The following is a 22,024-nucleotide window of genomic DNA, read 5'->3' on the forward strand; positions in this document are numbered from 1 at the left end:
TTTATTTGATCTTTTCTTTTGAGACCGGCTAATCTTGTAAATTATTGAAGGCAAATTTTGTAGCAACGATACAATGCGGCTCGTCACGCGGAAGATTTATACCCCCCCTTATTCTGAGTAGGAAGTATATGGTTGTTTTGTAGGCAAAAATATATTCTTCCATAAAAAGTGGAGATTGTGTTCAATAAAGCAAGTGTTACTGTGCGAGTATGAAGCAAATTAGAGACTCCATAAATTTCTATTCCTATACGAAATATTCCAAACGTCTTTACAGATAGTGCCGACCTAGCAATCCACATAGACAGAGTGCATGGTAATAACAAGAAATGAAGTCAGGGGAGATTCTGTATGCCGGCGCCATCACCAATTTAATGTTGAGGATATACGGTTCTCTATACAAAGATCAGCATATTGCATAGTTTGCCTAATAAATTTCAACGGATGCTAAACTGAAACCGGTTTATACACTGCAGATTTATTGATGTTATTCACAGAGATACATGCGGCGTAAAAGTTTATGCACCGTTTACTGAATGGTTAACCACTTGTAGACCATTGAAGAATCTTTTGGGTTACAGCAGTCCACAAAGTTGCACGGGCCATACGCCAAGTTAGGAGCAGCAGTGTAACTAGAAAGGGCTGGGCCCCATACCAAACTTTTGATTGGGACCCCCTCTTCACCCCCATCCCCCAGTTTGTTTGTCCTCCACAGAGTAGATAGAATATGTTAGGCATCTCCCCTGGAACACCCCCCCCCCAGTAGATAGTGTCCCCCATGGTAGACATCTCCCCTAGTGTCCCTTGTGGTAAGCATCTTACATAGTCTTCCCCATGGTAGGCACCTCCCCTAGTGTCCCCCATGGTAAGTATCTCCCCTAGTGTCCTCTATGGTAGGCATCTCCCTAGTGTCCTTTATGGTAGGCATCTTCCCTAGTCTTCCCCATGGTAGGAATCTCCCCTAGTGTCCTCTATGGTAGGCATCTTCCCTAGTCTTCCCCATGGTAGGCATCTCCCCTAATGTCCTCTATGGTAGGCATCTTCCCTAGTATTCCCCATGGTAGGTATCTCCCCTAGTGTCCTCTATGGTAGGCATCTCCCTAGTGTCCTCTATGGTAGGCATCTTCCCTAGTCTTCCCCATGGTAGGCATCTCCCCTAGTGTCCTCTATGGTAGGCATCTCCCTAGTGTCCTCTATGGTAGGCGTCTTCCCTAGTTTTCCCCATGGTAGGCATCTTCCCTAGTCTTCCCCATGGTATGCATCTTCCCTAGTCTTCCCCATGGTAGGCATCTCCCCTAGTGTGCTCTATGGTAGGCATCTTCCCTAGTCTTCCCCATGGTAGGCATCTCCCCTAATGTCCTCTATAGTAGGCATCTCCCCTAGTGCCCCCCCCCCATGGTAGTCATCTCCCCTAGTGTCCTCTATGGTAGGCTTCTTCTCTAGTGTCCCCCATGGTAGGCATCTCCCCTAGTGTCCCCGTGGAAGACATCTCACCTAGTGTCCCCGTGGAAGACATCTCACCTAGTGTCCTCTATGGTAGACACCTCCTTGTATCTTCTCTGTAGATAGTGTCCCCCAAAATAGGCCTTTCCTCTATTATCCCCCCCCCCCACTACATACAGTAGTATTCCCCATGGTAGGCACCTCGCTTGGTAGTATGATGACAGCTCAGGAAGCCCAGTGTATTGCAGGGATGGGCCCCCTGAGGCGGTGGGCCCCGTAGCGGCTGCTATGCCTGCTAAGGTGGTAATTACATCCCTGGTTAGGAGCACGCTCACAAGCCCCATGAACGCGCTGTCTTTACATTAAGAAACCGATAATTAGAGAGTCACTGGGGATGAGGTGCTACCACAAAGTAATCATGAGAGTTTCATAAATTTACCCATCCTAAATCTAAAAATATATGAAGTTGAATGTAAGTAAAAGCTTCTCCAGTTGCTTATACAGAGAGCCCTTAGATTTGATGTGTCTGCATTTTACACAGTTGTTTTTAAACCTATTGGGGGAGAATTATCAAACATGGTGTAAAGTGAAACTGGCTCAGTTGCCCCTAGCAACCAATCAGATTTCACCGTTCATTTTCCAAAGATTCTGAAAGAAATAAAGGTGGAATCTGATTGGTTGCTAGTGGCAACTGAGCCAGTTTCACTTTACACCACTTTACATCACTTTTGATAAATCTCCCCCATTATTGTTATCACCAAGACTAATGTACATCCTCCATATCAAAGTGCTATCTGTACTGTCTATGGTTCTTGTGCATAAAGCCTTTTTATTTTTGTAACCCACTACACTTGGCCGTGTCAGTTCCATTCTTTCTTTTTATTTTGAAATGCCAGAAAAATGTCAAGTCAAAGATAAATGTCAAAGTGAAAAATAAAGTATTTTATAATGCAGTAAGAGGCAATGCAACTCTATAGGAAAGAGGGAACAAATAAATGGAAATATGCTTTAATGCTGTAATCTTCTTCCTATGAAAGAAGGAAGAGGAAAAATATATACTTAATACTTAATATATATATAAAAAAAACTGTGACTCCAGGTTATACACATCTGTCATATGGCATCCATACACATTTATGTTGCCAACACTGTACCTTTACATGTCTCTTATCCCTTCCAATAGCCCTCTATTGTGCAGGAGACAACGAGGATGGAGGTATGTCTTTTACCTACATCTTCGGTGCCGTTCCCATGCACTTTTACTCCATGGTCCAGTAAGACCATTAGGAGCACTAGGGCCCCGTTCGAGTATTAGGGTACTCAATGGTGCTTGTTACTCGGATGAGCATCTCGCGACACTAGAGACAATGACATCTTCCTCTTCCTACATGTTTGGCGTTTTTTTTTTCAGCCAATCATCATGCAGGAGAATCTTTGGCAGCTCGTAGCATCATGTGGGAACCCTACATGTCGATAGCAGCGATTGGCTGGCCAGATCAGATGACCTGGGCATATATGAATCAGGTCCCGCGGTGCTCGTGTCAGATGCAGGCTGGAAGAGATTAGGGAGAGAGCTGCTGTCTGTCAGGGAGTGTGTTAGGCAGGGAATTAGTGTGCGGTAAGGCAGGAATCTGACATGAAGAACCCAACAGTCCTTCTAAGGGCTTAACATTTTTAAAACTTTTTTTTTTTTTTTTTGCTACTCTTGGCTGCTGGCTTGAACTTGTAGTGCAGCTGTCAGTAGTCAATTTGTCCTGTTGCTGACATTCTCTTGGCTGGCTGGGATCTGTAGTTCAGCTATACCTATCCTCACTGTGCCATGTCCTGTGCACGTGGTGCCTTAAAAAAAAGCACCAGTTACTCCACATACTTTACATGACTACCCCCAAAACTGCTGTCAGTGGTCAATTTGTCCTGTTGCTGGCATTCTCTTCGCTGGCTGTATTAAGGGCCACCACCCGGCTGTTGCCCATAATTTGGCGTAATGTTGCAATTAGCCAGCCCCAGAGGCATCCATGCATGCTGTCCCTGCTGTTTCCTGTCCATTCCTGTGTTGTTTCCATAATTTTCTAAAGGTTCCAGGTTTTCACGCAACCTTCCCTGGGCCGAGCTTTGGTCCCCTGCAAAAGTGCTCGAGTTTCCCATTGACTTCAATAGGGTTCATTACTTGAAACGAGCACCCGAGCATCGGGGAATTTTCGTCTCGAGTATCGAGCACCCGAGCATTTTAGTTCTCGCTCATCTCTAATAATAATCAATTGAGTGTGCCAACAAGGAGCTTGCTGGATTGGCATTACGGGGGCCAACAAGGAGTAAACAACTAAGTGCACAGGAATGGTGCCAAGGATGAAGGTAACAAACGTTTCGTCTCCTTCAGTTAGGAGCTATCAGCACCTTAGATTTGTCTAACCTGCTGATAATCCCCCTTTAATTCATAACCTATTTATCAAGAATTAAGAATTTTGGTTAAAAAGATTCAAACAAAAAACATCCTTCATTCCAAGCTGCATTGTGCCCTTACTGTACATAAAAATATAGTATATATTTTGTAACACAACCATTGTATCAATACACTAAGAATTAATGATTTATAACTCTACCTTCCAGATTTTGTTTAAAGGTCAAGACACTTAAAGCAATTCTTCTGTGGGTGCAGGAAGGTTCTAGTTTAAGAGGATGCATCAAAGCCGTCAGATCTGAAAAATATCAATGTGAAGGTGTCAGGACTGTGATAAAATATATTGCTTTGTACATTCACTGACAGGGCTTTAGACTAGAGAACTCGCCGTTTTATTTGTGTTGCCTACATTCAGTCTTGGCACTTTGGCTTTTGTCAGACTACTGAGAAGATATTACAGGAAAGGAAAGGAAAGATTAGGAAAGCGGAGAGGAGAAACATCTAGTGATTGAGAGAGAAATATAGAGAGGGCAAAAGATAGATAGATAGATAGATAGATAGATCAGGCATAGGACAGCAAAGGGTGCTTGGAACAAAAATGTGCTCTACAGATATACAAGTCCTATACTTCTGATAGTGTGTATATCACATCCGTCTTATCCTGAGAGACAAAAATACCTGGTGCAGGTGTATAGCCGAAAAGTCTTTAAAAAAGTGCTATACATGTTGGCCTACATGTTGACTACTGCTGCTGATGCCTGTCCTCCATGTTGACTACTGCTGCTCCGCTACTGGCCTCAAATGACTATTGCTGGACCTCCATTGGCCTCCAATGACTACTGATGCTCCTTCACTGCATTTGTGACCTTTTTCCTGCATAGACCCAGTAATGGTGAATTTCCTGCATAGACCCAGTAATGGTGAATTTCCTGCATAGACCCTGTAATGGTGAATTTCCTGCATAGACCCTGTAATGGTGGGTTTCCTGCATAGACCCTGTAATGGGGAATATTGAAGTCTAAAAAAAAAAAAATTGACTTTGAGATTTCGAAAAGATAATGATGTTACTGACATGTTGAGCCGTAAATTCAACCAAATACACTACCCCCGTATCATATAGATGCTTTAAACTATGAAACCCGAAGAAATCCGAAATCAGAACTGAAATATGGAAATATTGTAGCTCTTTGTGCTACGCTGATTACAAAAGGTATCAATGATTCTGCTCACGTGGCAGGATACTCTTTTATGTATATTTACTTTTGACAGCATGTTTTCGGTTTTGCTATTGGAAACGAAAAACATAAACACTGGAATGAAAACATGCTGTTATAAGTAAATATACACAAAAGAAGCTGGCGGGTGAGAAAGCAATCGGCATACCTGGAGATTGCATCTATGCAAAGATAGCATAGAGAGAACGAACTGTATGCAGCTGCCTAATCCACTAAAAAAATATGAATATTATTATTTTAGTTGATTGATTGATGAAGGCTACAGTATGTTCACATCAGCGTTTGACCATCCGGCACCATTCCGTCTACCTTTTCCGTTTTGGAGTAAGCAAAACGGAAACTGGTGGATCCGTTAAAATCCCCATAGATTTGCATGCAATCTGTTCAAGATCCGTTTTTTTTGAACGGAGAAAAAAATAGCGTTTGCAGTATTTTTCTGTCCGTTTAAAAAAAAAACAGATCACGAACGGAAAGTGCACTTCAGTTTTTTTTTTACATTGTAGTCAATGAGGACGGATCTAAAACGGAAGGTATTTACTTTCATATCTGTTTGTTTCCATCCGTTTTTGCACTGAGCATGCGCAGAAGCAGCAAGAAACCAAAGAAGAAAAATAAACTGATAGAAAAACGGATGCTGACTGATGCAAACTGATGTACAAAAGTCAGTTTTTTTAAGCCAAAAAACAAACGGACCATTAAAGAAAGATTAACATTTTGCAATCAGTTTGCATCAGTCTGCTCATTAGTTTTTGCTCATCCGTTATATTAATATGGACGGATCCTTTAGAAAAAAAGAAAAACGCTAGTGTGGCCGAGCCCTAAGTGGTTTTTATGCAGTTACTTTTCTGTATGCTAGTTTTGCTTAGACGTGCTCCCTGTGTATGCCAACTGCTTTTTTACCCGCCAGCTTCTTTTGTGTATATTTTTTAATGAAAGCATGTTTTCATTCCAGTATTGCTGTTTTTCATTTCCAACAGCAACATTGGAAGAAAAACATGCTGTCATAAGTAAATATACACAAAAAAAGCTGGTGGGGCAGGAAGAAGTAGGCATAGGTGACAATCAAATCTTTGCATGATGCACTGTGACCTGAGCCCCTGAGCCCTGAGCTTGTTTGCTTATCAAGCTTGATTGAGTACACCGATGCATCGAGCTCGAAAGAGCATGCTCGCTCAACACTAAACTTGAGATGTTGGTACTAGATGTTTATAGCACATCCTGTGAATATGTCATACATACTGTATCTCCCTTTACTTATAGGGATTGTGGTTACCTGGGCTTTGAAGCCTGAGGGGACAAAAAAAGGTTGCATTGGCCATTTAATAGTATGGGGGAGGGGGGCCATTACCGATTTTGCCGTCTTGCACGAGGTTTGAATGAATTTGTTCTTGGTTTTTGACTAATAAAAGAGCAGAACTGTCACCATGCTACACCACTTTTTTTAGGATGACAGATTTGCTTTAACCCAACGGAGGAAAAAAATATATCTAAACACTCAAAGCGAAAAATGTTGAATTATAGAGAAAAAAAAATCTAAAACATCTTCAGATCAGAAATATTCACTGAAAGGATGTGCAAATAAAAATTCATAAATTCTCAGTAATTTTTTATTGCTCATCTCTCCAAAATGGTAAAATGTTAGAGTGATAGAAATGTGGATGAAAACCTAAGAAGATTTCTGTATTTGAAGAATATGCAAAAATCTACATTATTTTTTATTGCCTTTTACTTATTTTTATTGCCAAATAAATACATCAACAGTCTTGAGTACTGAGACAGGACAGGGTGAGGAGCAGGTACATGTTAAACTGGTGCATAGCTAGGATTCATGGGGCCTCGATAGCAAAAAACTGTATGAGGCCCCATGAATCTGATGCAGGGTCCCCCCTCCCCCACACCAGCTGCCCTGGGGAGATGCTGTAGAAGTGTGACATCCCTGAACCCCATACTCACTGCTCACTTGGCCTGGCATTCTGTCGCTCTGACATGTCCACGGTACACCAGTGACATCACTTGTGTGCTGGCCAGGAAGGAAAACAAAATGCAGGAACGCTGTGCTGGCCAGGTGAATATGGGGTTCAGGGATGGCACACCACATACAGGACCCCTCCACTGACAGCTGGGGGGAGGTGCTCTGGGATTGGGGGCGGGAGTTGTTTTCACCTCCGGGGTGGTAGTGCTACTTTGATTGGGAGGGGGCTCTGAGAGGGGCATATTCCTTACTGCCCAGTCCCTGTAGCACCTGCATGGTCTGCCACCGCTGATTTTTTATTTTTTTTAACCAAGATTTTTTCACTCTTAAAAACAAGAGATGACATTTACTGTACAAAAATAATTATACATCCAACAACAACAAACAGAGTAAAAGGTATATGTTCTGAAAGCATAAGCTTGCCCCACCCCTGCAGAACCTCATATTGCAGCTTTATTTAAATACACTTATTTATTGAAGTAACAAAATGTATTTTTAATTTTGTTTTTCAGATGAAAATGGTAAACAAGTGCTATTCACCATCCGACCAGGTATGAACATTGTCAAAAATGCTACAGTTTGTAAACCTGCTTACAGATGTACACTGGCTACTTTATTTTTGTACACAGTAAGGCCATGTTCACACAATGTTTTTTTAAGTAAAGAACGGACGCTGATTGTAATTGCCTCAGCGTCCGTTCGTTACTGCAGGGGCGGCATTGCATTGAAGTCAATGCATTGCCACCCGCTGTGTTCTCACATCGTTATTCTAACGCCCGATCTTTAGAACAGGCGTTAGAATAATGTGCCTGTTAATTATTTCAGCTGTTCACACAACGCAATGTGCAGCACGGCCTTGGAGTGAATGGTTAATTGCCTGCAAATCAATTGGGAAAAAAGAATATGCCTGCAGCCAATACGGAGGTACCGGCTGCAGGAATGGGCTGAGTGCAGCCCGACGCGCGGCGGTTCAACAGCGTCTATTGCTATGCAACGGACGCTGTTAAACGTTGTGTGAAGCTAGCCTAAGGTATGTTCACACTACGTAAACGTACGGCCGTTGTTGCTATCGGCAACAACAGCTGTACTTTATGCACCTGTGAACACTGCCTCTACTTCATTGGCATCCCGACCGGAGCGTATACACATCGTATACGCTCCGGCCGGGATCCCTGCGGACCTGCAAATAACTGACATTTTGTGAATTGCACCCGTAGAAACCCATGTCAGTTCACACAATAAAGCAAGCTGCTCCGGTCGCTTGTGTCATTGTGTGCAGTGGCAAGTTCAGATGCGGGCGCGCACTGATGGTGGTTGGCCGCCATTTAATGGCAAATATTTGCTGTTATTTTAGAACAACGGCTGTTATATTGAAATAATGGCCGTTATTTACTGTTATATGGCCGCCATCCACTCAATTTCAACATTGTGTGAACAGATCCTTTCTGTGTTTTTAATCCACTCCTGGTTTTGGTTGCAATATGAGGACCACAATACTGACTGAAATATACTGACTGAAATATATGTAGTGTGAACCCAGCCGAAAACTGGACACTTCTGGAGCTGTCACTGCTTCATGCGGGGTAGTCTGCATGTGCTGTTCAAGCTGCTGTTGTGTAAAGTTGAAGCATACACCATAGGAGGGATACAGAAGAAGAAAAGGATAATGGTTGCGGTTGTTGGTTGTAGTTATCCTTTTTAGATGCCCCTCTGGAGCTCGCTCGCTTGCCAACAGATATTTATCACAGCAAGTCTCACTGCTGAGACCCACTGTGATCAGAAGATATATCCAAGGAGAGAGAGCGCGGCAGCACTGTCATAATTGGTAAGAGGCCGGGGAGTAAATGGCACAGCTGCAGCACTCAGTTATATCTACCAGTCCCATCGGGTCTCTGCAGTGAGACCCACTGTGATCAATAACTTTTGACATGCCTAATGATGTCATAATTTATTTTTAATGACAGTGACCCTAAATAATTTTAACTTCTTAAAATCCTTGAATTATTTCTTTATCAGAACTTGAAACGAATAATTTAGTTTACTAAAAATAATTAAACTCAGATTTTAGACATCTCAGCCTCCTAGTAGTTCAAGGACTTCATTTACCTCAGAAACGTATTGACTTTATGCTTTCAAATGTAGATGGATAAGGCTTTTGCATCTTCTTTACATGGCGAAGTGCATCTATAAGATGGTGAAAGTCAATAGTAATTGTATAACTTAACAACCCTTAGAACCTTGTTAAATTTACAGGTTAATTACATTTATACCGGGTCATTAAATGTCACATCCCTGATGCAATAAATATTCACTAAGTGGAATGTGATCTGGGGGGCTAAAAACGTGCGCAGCAGTCATCTTTTCTTTGCTTTCGATGGTTTATTATTGTGCAGGTTCCCTGGGTAGATTCATTTCCCATCCAAACAGCATAAATAGTTGCCACTTGATGTTATTGCTATGCAAATTAAATCATTTCATTTATACTTAACAATAAATTTCAATTTTAAGGTGCAATTTGATATCATCAGGCGCTTTTATAGCGTTACTCACGAGGAGGATATTTTGTAATGGGATTAAATTCTGCATTTTTTGTAAAAAAAAAACAAAAAAAAAAACGGGAATTTTAACCATCCAAAATATTATTTAGATAAAAAAATGAAAAGAAAAAAAAAAAATCAATAAATGAATATATATATATATATATATATATATATATATATATGTATATATATATATATATATATATATATATATATATAAATAAAATTTTTGATTTCCATTAAGAAAATAAATGTATCACAGTATAGTTGTTTTTGTTTATTTTCTCCATTAGAGGCCGTTTACAACATTGTTATGACATACAGTTAGCTTGTACACCGGCATATCTCCCAGCATGCATGCCAAGAATGTCCAGAGGGTTAAGTAGGCCAATTATCCTACATATTCTAGTAATAAATTGTTTGTGTTAAACGTTCACTTGAGACCTTGACACTGTGTGACATTCATCACAGGCATTCCATGAATAGGAGAAATGTAAAATGTATACTACTATGTGGTATATATATATATTAGAAAATGTACCCAACGCTGCCCGGGTATAAAGTGCCACCGCATTAATTAAATTTGTTCCAAGGTCGCCCAGGAGGCCAATCTATCCGATATGAAAATGTTGACTGCAGCCATTCCATACATGGACACTTCCATTTGCATCATCATTGGCATATATAGCATTACATAGCATACATTTGTCCATAATAAACTGACTCCAATTTTTATAGTGCTTGAAAAGCACTATATTGTAATCCGTATTCTTCTTCTTCTTTCGTTTCTTCCGTTTTTTTCGTCTTCCAGCCATTTTTCTGTGCGTAATACAGCCCGAACCGCTTTGTGCACAGACTCCGTTCAAACTGCGTTTCGAAGCCCTCAGCGGTGTGAGGTGTGCTATCTATTTTTTGTTTTGATCGGATTTGTCGTTTTTAAGAAATTTACGTTTAAAGACCCCCAATTTCCCATAGCAAATAATGGCCCATTGGAAATAATGGCCACACTCTAACCACTGAGCGAACTGGGTCCCTTTAAGAGCGACCTGGGTCCCTTTAAGAGCGACCTGGGTCCCTTTAAGAGCGACCTGGGTCACTTTAAGAGCGACCTGGGTCACTTTAAGAGCGAACTTGGTCTCTTTTAGAGCGACCTGGGTCCCTTTTAGAGCGACCTGGGTCCCTTTTAGAGCGACCTGGGTCCCTTTTAGAGCGACCTGAGTCCCTTTTAGAGCGACCGTGGTCCGTTTTAGAGTGACCTAGGTCCCTTTTAGAGCGACCTGGGTTCCTTTTAGAGTGACTTGGGTCCCTTTTAGAGTGACCTGGGTCCCTTTATGAGCGACCTTGGTCCCTTTAAGAGTGACCTTGGTCCCCTTAAGAGCGACCTGGTACACTTTATGAGCAAACTGGGTCCCTTTGAGAGCGACCTGGGTCCTTTTTAACCCTTAGGGGACACAGCCAGTTTTCATTTTTGCGTTTTCGTTTTCCCCTCCTCGTGTATATAAGGCCATAGCGCCTGCATTTTTCCACCTAGAGACCCAAATGAGCCCTTATTTTTTTGCGCAACTAATTGTACTTTGCTATGGCAGATGTAATTTTTGCCTAAAATGTGCCGGGAAACCAGGAAAAAATTATATGTGTGGTGAAATTGAAAAAAAAAAATGTTTTTTTTTCATTTAGGGGGGGGGGGATTTGTTTTTACTATGTTCGCCCTGGGGTAAAACTGACTCATTATATATGTTCCTTAAGTTGTTACGATTACAACGATATGTAACATGTATAACTTTTATTTGATTTGATGGCTTGTAAAAAATTAAAACCTTTTAAAGAAAATATATGTTCCTTAAAATCGCTCTATTCCCAGGCTTATAGCGCTTTTATCCTTTGGTCTATGGGTCTGTGTGAGGTGTCATTTTTTGCGCCATGATGTGATCTTTCTATCGGTACCTTGATTGCGCATATATGACTTTTTGATCGCTTTTTATTACAATTATTCTGGATTTGATGCGACCAAAAATGCGCAATTTTGCACTTTGGGATTTTTTTGCGCTGACGCCGTTTACCGTGTGAGATCAGGAATGTGATTAATTAATAGTTCAGGCGATTACGCACGCGGCGATAGCAAACATGTTTGTTTATTCATTTATTTATTTATTTATTTATTTTTATTTATAAAATGGGGAAAGTGGGGTGATTCAGACTTTTATTAGGGGAGGGGATTTTGTGTTATTAAAAATACTTTTTTCTTTTACTTTACACATATACTAGAAGCCCCCCTGTGGTTAGGGTTATTCCCCCCTGGGGTTAGGGTTATTCCCCCTGGGGAACTTCTAGTATATGCACTCTGATCTCTCATAGAGATCCATGCAGTATAGTTATACTGCATGAATCCATGAGATCGGTGTTCTATTACTTTTGGCTGCTGCAGCCAAAAGCAATAGAATGCCGAGCCGGGATCAGCGCCATTACGGAGCAGACCCCGGCCCGGGATGGATGCGGGGATCGCCCCCCCGCAATCGCGCCGCAGGGGGGCGATCCCCCCACTAGACCACCAGGTATGCATATCAGCAAGTATTTAGAAGCAGCTGTCAACTTTGACAGCTGCTTCTAAGTACTTAATTAGCGGGCACGGCGATCGGACCGTGCCCGCTAATAGCCGCGATCCCGGGCTACATGCGGCACCCGGGATCGCGGTAGTTCAGAGGGGGGTCGCCGCGCGACCCCCCTCTGAACTCCCATAGCGGCACGAGGACGTTCAATAACGTCCTGGTGCAGCTATGGGTTAAAGGGAAATGGGTCCCTTTGAGAGTGACCTGGGTCCCTTTTAGAGCGAGCTGGGTCCCTTTTAGAGCGAGCTGGGTCCCTTTTAGAGCGAGCTGGGTCCCTTTTAGAGCGACCTGGGTCCCTTTTAGAGTGACCTGGGTCCCTTTTAGAGCAACCTGGGTCCCTTTTAGAGCGACCTGGGTCCCTTTAAGAGCGACTTGGGTCCCTTTAAAAGCGAAGGGACCCAGGTCGCTCTTAAAACGACCCAGGTCGCTCCTAAAGGGACCCATGTCACTCTTAAAGGAACCCATTTCGCTTTTAAAGGGGCCCAGGTCACTCTTAAAGGGACGGCACCCAGGGTTAAAGTTTCTCTTTAAAGGAAGTCACTGGTAAAGGGGCACTCTTTTAAAGCACTATGTATTTCCCTGGAAATGCAAATCTAGTTTACTATAATATCTTCATAGAGCCTAGAATGGGGATCTCATAGTCATAGGGGATTCTAGGAATTGAACCCTCACCTAATTAATGTACAATTATAGAACTATCTACCTGCAAAGCATATCATAACTAAATCCCATTCCACCATCTCTTGTCCAACATTATATAATTTTAATCATCCTTGGGGGTCCTTAATATACATGCACTACAATTGGTCTGTACTAAGCTGACTCTTAGGGTACAATTACACGGGCCGATGGGGCCCAATAATAACTGTAAACGAGCACCGATCTGCTAGATCAGCGCTCGTTTACTGGGCCTATTACACAGCCCGATATTCATTTAACAAGGGCTGCATCGACATTGTTACAGATGTCCTTGCAGCCCTTGCTTAAACTGTATACATTACCTATCCATGCTGCAGGGCTCCTCTTGCGGTCTTCTCCCTGGGTCCAGCTTGCTGCAGCTCTCGAGCGGCCTGTCAGCTCAGACAGGCCGCTCTGAAGCTGCAATGTGCAGGACCTGGGGAGAAGCAGAGCGCAGGAGGAGCCCTGCAGCTTGGATAGGTAATGAATAGAGTTTGGAAATCGTCAGCTGCCGGCCGCGCGCCGCTATTAAGCGTAGCGATGCGCGGTCAGCGCCCGTCAATTAAAGGTCCAAACCTATATCAACGATCAGACGATGATCGTTGTCATCAGCTGATCATTGTGTTTATTACATTGAGCGATAATCGTCCGGATAGGGCCGATTTGGCCGATTATCGTTCCGTGTAATAGGGCCCTTAGGGTTCTATTAAATGAAGCGATTTTTAACAATTGCCGACTAAAGATAAATGATCACAAACGAGATTGTTTATCGTTAACCTGAAATCGTTCATGACGATAGTTGTTAGTTATGATCATTACTACAATCGTTTACTCCATCTGATCCCAGCAAAAGAAGGAACAATGTGCAATTCCGCCGAACGATTAGTAAACGAATGTGAAATTACAGCGAATGATTAGTAAACAATTAACAATGATTTTAGGGTCAGATCTAACTCATCGATCAATGACACACAAACAATTTTTTGATCGTTACCTGCAATTACACAGGACGATTGTCGTTTAAATTCGAACGATCGTCCAATATAATAGGGCCCCTACATATATCTCTTACCTTCCTCCTCGGCACCGGTCCCGCACTGTTGGTAGGAGTAATCTTTGCTCCAATACCGGATGACACTGTAGGGACACGGCAGTGCTCCTAACAGTGCACCAGGGTAAAGATTACTCCAACTAACACCACTCCTTTCACCTAGCATCTGCTTACCTTGTGTCCGCACTATGTCCATGCTTTTAAAAGAAAAATAAGGCTTCCGAAGACAACGTTGGTGAGTGCAACTGTCTTTTTTCTTTATTGCTGAGATTACTCTAACTAACAGTGCGGGCCAAGGAGGAAGGTAACACATACCTTCCTCCTCAGTGTCCCAGGCACTGTAAGGGGCTATCAGTAGGTAAGATTCATCTAACCTGCTGATAGTTCCCCTTTAAGAGACTCTTCAGTGAGTATCCCATGGCTATTAGAGCTTCTAGTAATCAGAACCTCACCTAATCAATGAAGGATCAGGTAAAAACCCTCTGTAAATGCTTCTCAATACAAAAACTTCCTAATACCATCATATTATTCAAAACTCTAAGCCAGTAAGATAGTGATGGTCTATATATAAAGCGTCCCTGATCAGCGATTTAAAAATATTCAGAATTTTGACAGCTAGTGCTAAGTGGAAGCTGTGCAATAAGAAAACACCTGGACGCTTATGAGATCTCCTACCCAGAATACTGAGCACCACATGGGTAGGAAGGTGACAATCACACAATCTAGAAGGTACAGGGATAGAAATGTATTTATTCATACAGTATCTGAACTCAGGGTGTATAGGAAGAAAGTTAATGTTATGCAGCAGGTGACAGTTTGGAGACAGGTCTGACACGCATCACAACAAGTTAAGTAGGTAGGTAATAAGTGAAGTCTATTTGCGGAGTCTTCAGTGCTCACGGAACATCGGTTGCTTTAATATTTCGAGTCTGAAATAATATTTAGGAGAGGAGAAGGAGTTTTAAATAACTCGGAGCCTATCGATGTGAGAAGAAAGCTTTTAAGAAGTGATAAAAGCCTTGCCGTGAAACATTCTTTGTGGTTTATCTTTGATAAATAATTTCACTGAATCTTCACAAATCAAATTGCGATATATCCACAGCGCATTAGGCCAGATAAAAATTGCACGCTTTAAGCACTTACGTGCACTTAAGCACTTATCTGATCCTTTTTTTTATATATTAGATTTAGCCAAAAACGCATATATAAAAAAGAGTATTTAGCTTTGTCTTTGTCGCTATTGTTGAATCGGTTGTTTAACGTAAAATCCAATGTCAAATTTAGCGCTGACGATATTAATCCACAGTGTACCTCCATCTTCTACTTTTAGAAGACAACCACTTTTCTAAATCTCAGCGATCAGCTCCATCTTGACATACATTTAGTGTACAGTGGCCACTGCAGGTGATAGGTGGTATTACATACTGACCTTTAATATGTAATACAGTATGTACATTGTCTACCAGTGTAGGGACTGGTCTAACTTAGCACATAGAGGTTTTGACCCTCCGTCTATGATGTCCACATGACCTAACAGAATGAATGGGCTGGAGTTTTCTTTATAAGGTTACATGGAGCTGAACTTTCCAGGATGCATTAGATAGACATCAGTTTTATCATTTAGAATCATATGCTATTAGGCTATGTTCACACTACGTAAAATAACGGCTGTTGTTTTAAACTGCCGTTATTTTACGACCGGAACTACGGCCGTAGAATTATGAGCGTACGGGCTAGTCGTGAAACTACGGCCGTTGTTTAATTTTGCTTCCTAGCATTGAAATCCACGGCCGTTGTTGCAGTATTACCGGCCGGAAATAATTGACATAATTTTTCACGGGGCCGTATAATCAACGGCCGTTATCTGATACATAGTGTGAATTCAACGGCCGTAGTTACATTACATTGCCGTCATTATAGGGAACCGTAGTTCTGCGGTGCGGACAATGACCGTTATTTTACGTAGTGTGAACATAGCCTAAAAGTGCAATTCCATGGGTTAATGTACACTCTTCTGTTAGTCACCAGTGGCCATATAAACATAAATGCAAGCTTACAGGGGCTTCACTCATTTATGCACTTACTGGAACATCAAATAAAAAGGACTGTTGGGTTCTTAAGGGTGCCTTCACACGTACCGTATCGCTGCGTTTTTAGTGCAACTTTTTCATGTGAAAATCAAAACTCGCATGTAAAAATCGCACCAAACACGGTATGTGTGAAGCTACCCTAAGTTTTATTTCATAGAGGATGCCTGGTCACTACAGGGTTAAGAAACTAATCCTTATAGTGCCTAAATGCTGCATTCTGTCACCCTACACTGACAATTTCATGATGTTCTTAGCCCTACTCAGACAGCTCTCCCTCTCTACACTTACTAACTACCACTGTGACTATTGCTGCCTAACTAAATTTAGATGCTGTCCCTGCTCATTTCACTCTCCCTACTGAACGGCACAAGAATCAGGAAAGATTGAGAAAAGTCCCCTCAGTGTCACATTTTTAATGCATGTACGTATCGAACGTAATGACGCTAATCGTACATACACAGAGGATGCTTGCTATGTTTTATAAGTGACATTTGCCATCCCAGGCGAGAATCAGAGATAAGCTTATTGGGACAATGGCATCTAATCATTAAAGTAGAGGGTGGCAGTCTTTATCCTCTGATAAACATCCCCTCAATGTGATCGTGGAGTGATGAGAAGTTAAGATGCCAGCTTGGGGTTCACTGAAGACTCCTAGATCTATCATTTTATTATGTAGTAATACGTAATACTTGCTTAGACTAACCAGATCAGATTACACTGCAATTCAGTAGCACTGCGACATATTTTACAAGCAAAAGTGATTAATTGTTAAAGTCGTCTGGGGGAATAAAAGTTGACGTAAAGAAAGGTTTTTAATAAAAACTATTTTTTAAAAATCATAACTGGTATCTTCGTGTTGAGAAATTTGCAAAGTGTTAAAATATAACTTATCCCACATATCTCCAGCTATTATTATCAGTCACCATTATCGTATGTATGGAAAAAAAAGAGTGCAATTTTTTTTTAAATTTACTGTTAAATTCCAATAAAATTTTAGCTGCTTTGTTGACCACATTTTTCTGCTCTTCACAGATTCTACAGATGGGATGGGTGAGTGAAAAAGTACAAGGATCAGATGGATCGCATATTTATAAATTCAAGTTCCTGGTACTAAAGGGTTCAACTTTCTATATCTTCAAGACTCCACCAGTAAGATATTCTATTGTTTTATAGATTGCTATTTCATCAATGTATTATTCTTATGCAATGTATAAGAAAATATTGCTCTTACTAGACACATTAATAAAATGATCTTATTCCACAGTGCAGATTAAGATTTATAGAAAAAAAGGGAAATTTTGGCAGCACATCTATGACTCTGTTCACACTGCAGGTTGCACGCTGCTTGTGGCTTAAGTACAGACAAAAAACAAAAGGTGCAACAGCAACCCACAGGTGTAAGGGCTTATTGTATATACTCCTCCCAGCGTACACACAGCAAACACCTACTCTGTAGATATTAAAAATTAAAATATAATTTTTTTTTAGAAAAGTGAGAATCTTAGCAAACTATTTGATCAAACAGAGTGCACCATGTCGCCAACGTTAAGGCTTCCTCGAGACACGGACCCTACTCTAGCATTTTCACACTAGCAATGGCCTCTACTGGGCTGAATAAGCCTACAACTGGGCAGATAGGAGCCAAATGATGTATTTTATAGCAGCCTTGGGACATGGGTGGAGTGCAGGCCAACAGGAGGTAGCCACACACCCCACATTCAACAGAAAAAAAAAGGGAAATTTTGGCAGCACATCTATGACTCTGTTCACACTGCAGGTTGCACGCTGCTTGTGGCTTAGGTACAGACAAAAAACAAAAGGTGTAAGGGCTTACCGTATATACTCCTCCCAGCGTACACACGGTAAACACCTACTCTGTAGATATTAAAAATGTAAATATATATATATATATATATATATATATATACTCACTGAATGGGAATTTAAGATATAACTTTTAATAATTTCAGATAAAAAAAATTAAATCAAAGAAAGAAAAATAGAAATCATTAACATTAGCAGCCTTCACAACCATTATCTAGTAGTCCACAAACATTATATATATATATATATATATATATATATATATATATATATATCTATATCATAAAAATCAAAGTCTGTCTGTCTGTCTGTCCTTCTGTCTGTCTGTCTGTCCTCTATAGACTTCCAAACGCCTGAACCGTTTGACCCCAAATTTGGCACACAGATACATTGGGTGCCCAGGAAGGTTATTGCGAAGTTCCTGTCCCCGCCAGATGTACAGGAGGGGAGGGGGAGGGGAAAGAGAGGCGCCCCATAGAGATGAATGGGAAAATCTCCTCACTGCAAACACAGGTGATATAATTAGCTGCAGCAGACACGGCAGTTGGAGCTTTAGCAACCAATAGGATTACTGCTTTCATTTTCACAGGGAGCAATGGTTGCTAGGGAAGCTGCCTCACAACATCCACAGTAATAACTGGTAGATCCCCTACTCCATCTATACAGTACATGTATACAGGGCCCCCTACTCCATCTATACAGTACATGTATATACAGGACCCCCTACTCCATCTATACAGTACATGTATATACAGGACCCCCTACTCCATCTATACAGTACATGTACATACAGGACCCCCTACTCCATCTATACAGTATATGTATATGCAGGGTCCTCTACTCCATCTATACAGGACATGTGTATACAGGACCCCCTACTCCATCTATACAGGACATGTATATACAGGACCCCCTACTCCATCTATACAGTACATGTACATACAGGACCCCCTACTCCATCTATACAGTACATGTATATACAGGACCCCCTACTCATCTATACAGTACATGTATATACAGGGCCCCCTACTCCATCTATACAGGACATGTATATACAGGACCCCCTACTCCATCTATACAGGACATGTATATACAGGACCCCCTACTCCATCTATACAGTACATGTATATACAGGACCCCCTACTCCATCTATACAGTACATGTATATACAGGACCCCCTACTCCATCTATACAGTACATGTATATACAGGACCCCCTACTCTATCTATACAGGACATGTATATACAGGACCCCCTACTCCATCTATACAGGACATGTATATACAGGACCCCCTACTCCATCTATACAGTACATGTATATACAGGACCCCCTACTCCATCTATACAGGACATGTATATACAGGGCCCCCTACTCCATCTATACAGGACATGTATATACAGGACCCCCTACTCCATCTATACAGGACATGTATATACAGGACCCCCTACTCCATCTATACAGTACATGTATATACAGGGCCCCCTACTCCATCTATACAGTACATGTATATACAGGACCCCCTACTCCATCTATACAGGACATGTATATACAGGGCCCCCTACTCCATCTATACAGTACATGTATATACAGGACCCCCTACTCCATCTATACAGGACATGTATATACAGGGCCCCCTACTCCATCTATACAGGACATGTATATACAGGACCCCCTACTCCATCTATACAGTACATGTATATACAGGACCCCCTACTCCATCTATACAGTACATGTATATACAGGACCCCCTACTCCATCTATACAGGACATGTATATACAGGGCCCCCTACTCCATCTATACAGAACATGTATATACAGGGCACAACAGATATACCAAACTGTGACTGGGTAACACTGCTACACCAGACCTGACCAATACCGCCATACTGTGCTGGATAACACTGTCATACCAGACCTGACCAATACCGCCATACTGTGACTGGATAACACTGCCAGACCTGACCAATACCACCATACTGTGACTGGATAACACCGCCACACCAGACCTGACCAATACCGCCATACAGTGACTGGATAACACTGCCACACCAGACCTGACCAATACCGCCATACTGTGACTGGATAACACTGCCACACCAGACCTGACCAATACCGCCATACTGTGACTGGATAACACTGCCACACCAGACCTGACCAATACCGCCATACTGTGACTGGATAACACTGTCATACCAGACATGACCAATACCGCCATACTGTGACTGGATAACACTGTCATATAAGACCTGACCAATACCGCCATACTGTGACTGGATAACACTGCCATACCAGACCTGACCAATACCGCCATACTGTGCTGGATAACACTGTCATACCAGACCTGACCAATACCGCCATACTGTGACTGGATAACACTGCCATACCAGACCTGACCAATACCGGCAAACTGTGACTGGGTAACACCGCCACACCAGTCCTGACCAATACCACCATACTGTGACTGGATAACACCATCATATCAGACCTGACCGATACTGCCATACTGTGACTGGATAACACTGCTATACCAGAGCTGACCAATACCACCATACCGTGACTGGATAACACCGCCACACCAAACCTGACCAATACCGCCATACTGTGACTGGATAACACCCCCATACCAGACATGACCAATACCGACACTCTGTGACTGAATAACACTGCCATACGGGTAAATACAACCCTGCAGGTATACAGGACACTACAGGTATACAGGACCCCAAAACTATACACTACAAGTGCACGGGACCTCCACAAAACTATATACTACAGGTATACAGGCCCCCAAACTTTACACTACAGGTATACAGGACCCCAAAACTATATACTACAGGTATACAGGACCTCCACCAACTATATACTTCAGGTATACAGGACCTCCACCAACTATATACTACAGGTATACAGGACCCCAAACTATACACTACAGGTATACAGGACCCCAAAACTATACACTACAGGTATACAGGAACTCCACCAACTATATACTACAGGTATATAGGACCCCATACTATACACTACAGGTATACAGGACCTCAAAACCATACACTACAGGTATACAGGACCTAAACCAACTCTATAATACAGGTATACAGCACCTTCACCAACTCTATACTACAAGTATACAGGACCCCAAATATACTATAGGTATACAGGAACTCCACCAGCTATATACTACAGGTATATCGGACCCCAAACTATACACTACAGGTATACAGGACCTCCACCAACTCTATACTATAGTTATACAGGACCCTCAAACTATTTACTACAGGTATACAGGACCCCCGAACTATATACTACAGGTATACAAGACCTCCACCAATTATACACTACAGGTATCCAGGACCCTCAAACTATAAACTACAGGTATACAAGACCTCCACCAACTATACATTACAGGTATACAGCACCAACTATATACTACAGGTATACAGGACCCCCGAACTATACAGTATAGGTATACAGGACCTTCACCAACTGTACACTGCAGGTATACAGGACCTCCCTCAACTATACACTATAGGTATACAGCCCCCCAACTATGCACTACAGATATGCGAGACCCCTAAAAACTATACATTGTGGGTATACAGAACCCCTCCAACTATGCACTACAGGTATACACTAATTCCACTGATTAACTCAGATGAAACAATACCTTTAGCTTGGCCTCCTGGGCACCTTAGAACAAATCTAATTAACACACTGACACTTCATATCCGGGAAGCGCCGGGTACATTTTCTAGTATATAATATATAGAGATATTGCAATATTATCTGTGCAATACGAACTACATACAGTATATAAAAAAGACGCCAGACATAAAGACACAACACAATGGATTATGACATGCAGGACTGATATATAAAATAATGTTTGTGGACTACTAGATGATGGCCTTGAACAGTGATTTTCAACCAGTGTGCCGTGGCACACTAGTGTGCCGCTACACATGGTCGGGTGTGCTGCGGGGAAAGTTCCCCAAACTATGGTGCCCCTGTGAAACAGGAGAAACCTGGGATGGAGGAGAAACAGGGGAGAGAAGCAGGGGGGAGAGAAGTTTGGTGGAGAGAAACAGGGGGGAGAGAAGTATGGTGGAGAGAAGCATGGGGGAGAAGCACAGGAGAGAAGCATGGGGGAGAGAAGCACAGGAGAGAAGCATGGGGGAGAAGTATGGTGGAGA

General features: G+C 42.0%; 1 protein-coding gene across 1 annotated transcript in view; it reads left to right on the top strand.

The window, feature by feature from the left end:
• SNTG2 (syntrophin gamma 2) overlaps positions 1-22,024 on the top strand; it is a 284,599-nt gene that overhangs the window by 205,379 nt on the left and 57,196 nt on the right. The window contains exons 11-12 of the mRNA XM_069974063.1: positions 7,558-7,596; positions 17,043-17,159. Coding sequence (XP_069830164.1) covers positions 7,558-7,596; positions 17,043-17,159 — 156 coding nt within the window. The remainder of the gene's footprint in view (positions 1-7,557; positions 7,597-17,042; positions 17,160-22,024) is intronic.

Source organism: Dendropsophus ebraccatus, chromosome 6, assembly GCF_027789765.1.
Source record: "Dendropsophus ebraccatus isolate aDenEbr1 chromosome 6, aDenEbr1.pat, whole genome shotgun sequence".
Taxonomy (NCBI): Eukaryota; Metazoa; Chordata; class Amphibia; order Anura; family Hylidae; genus Dendropsophus; species Dendropsophus ebraccatus.